This window comes from Cebidichthys violaceus, unplaced genomic scaffold, assembly GCF_023349555.1.
Source record: "Cebidichthys violaceus isolate CVI_PGR_0920_01 unplaced genomic scaffold, fCebVio1.0.p SCAF_39, whole genome shotgun sequence".
NCBI classification, from domain to species: domain Eukaryota; kingdom Metazoa; phylum Chordata; class Actinopteri; order Perciformes; family Stichaeidae; genus Cebidichthys; species Cebidichthys violaceus.
In genome coordinates, this window is record NW_027176583.1 from 428210 (window position 1) to 428582 (window position 373).

A 373-nucleotide genomic window follows, 5' to 3' on the forward strand; every position below is an offset into this window, starting at 1 on the left:
CACACACACACACACACACACACACATGTCGGTACAAACCTGACGGCGATGTGGCTGTAAAACAACCCTGAGTCACTGACGCTCTGAGGGAGGCAGTAACGAAGCACTTGGAGCCGCTGTATGTCCATTTCGGTCAACAGGAAAAGAACAACAGCAGCGGTTCGTCTACGGCAAGAACGCCCTCTTGTTGCTGCTCCGTTATCTTAAACAAACTAGAACTCATTAAAAGCAGTACAATCCTCCTGCTGAGAGCCCGACGCTCAGGACGGCTGCAGAAACAAAAAGAAAAAACATCCACCGAGACCAACGACGTCCCTCAGATCTGAATTCTTGTCCTGCTGCATTCGCTGCGATGATCCATCCAGCAACAAAG

The 373-nt window shown here is 50.1% G+C and overlaps 1 protein-coding gene across 2 annotated transcripts in view; it reads right to left on the reverse strand.

Annotated features, from left to right (window-relative positions):
- Positions 1 to 128, reverse strand: part of evla (Enah/Vasp-like a) — a 22724-nt gene extending 22596 nt beyond the window's left edge. The window contains exon 1 of one of the 2 annotated variants that reach the window (XM_068726451.1): positions 40 to 128. In XM_068726451.1, coding sequence (XP_068582552.1) covers positions 40 to 128 — 89 coding nt within the window. The remainder of the gene's footprint in view (positions 1 to 39) is intronic. The other variant, XM_068726452.1, reaches the window with a different exon arrangement.
- Between the last annotated feature and the right edge of the window lie 245 nt (positions 129 to 373).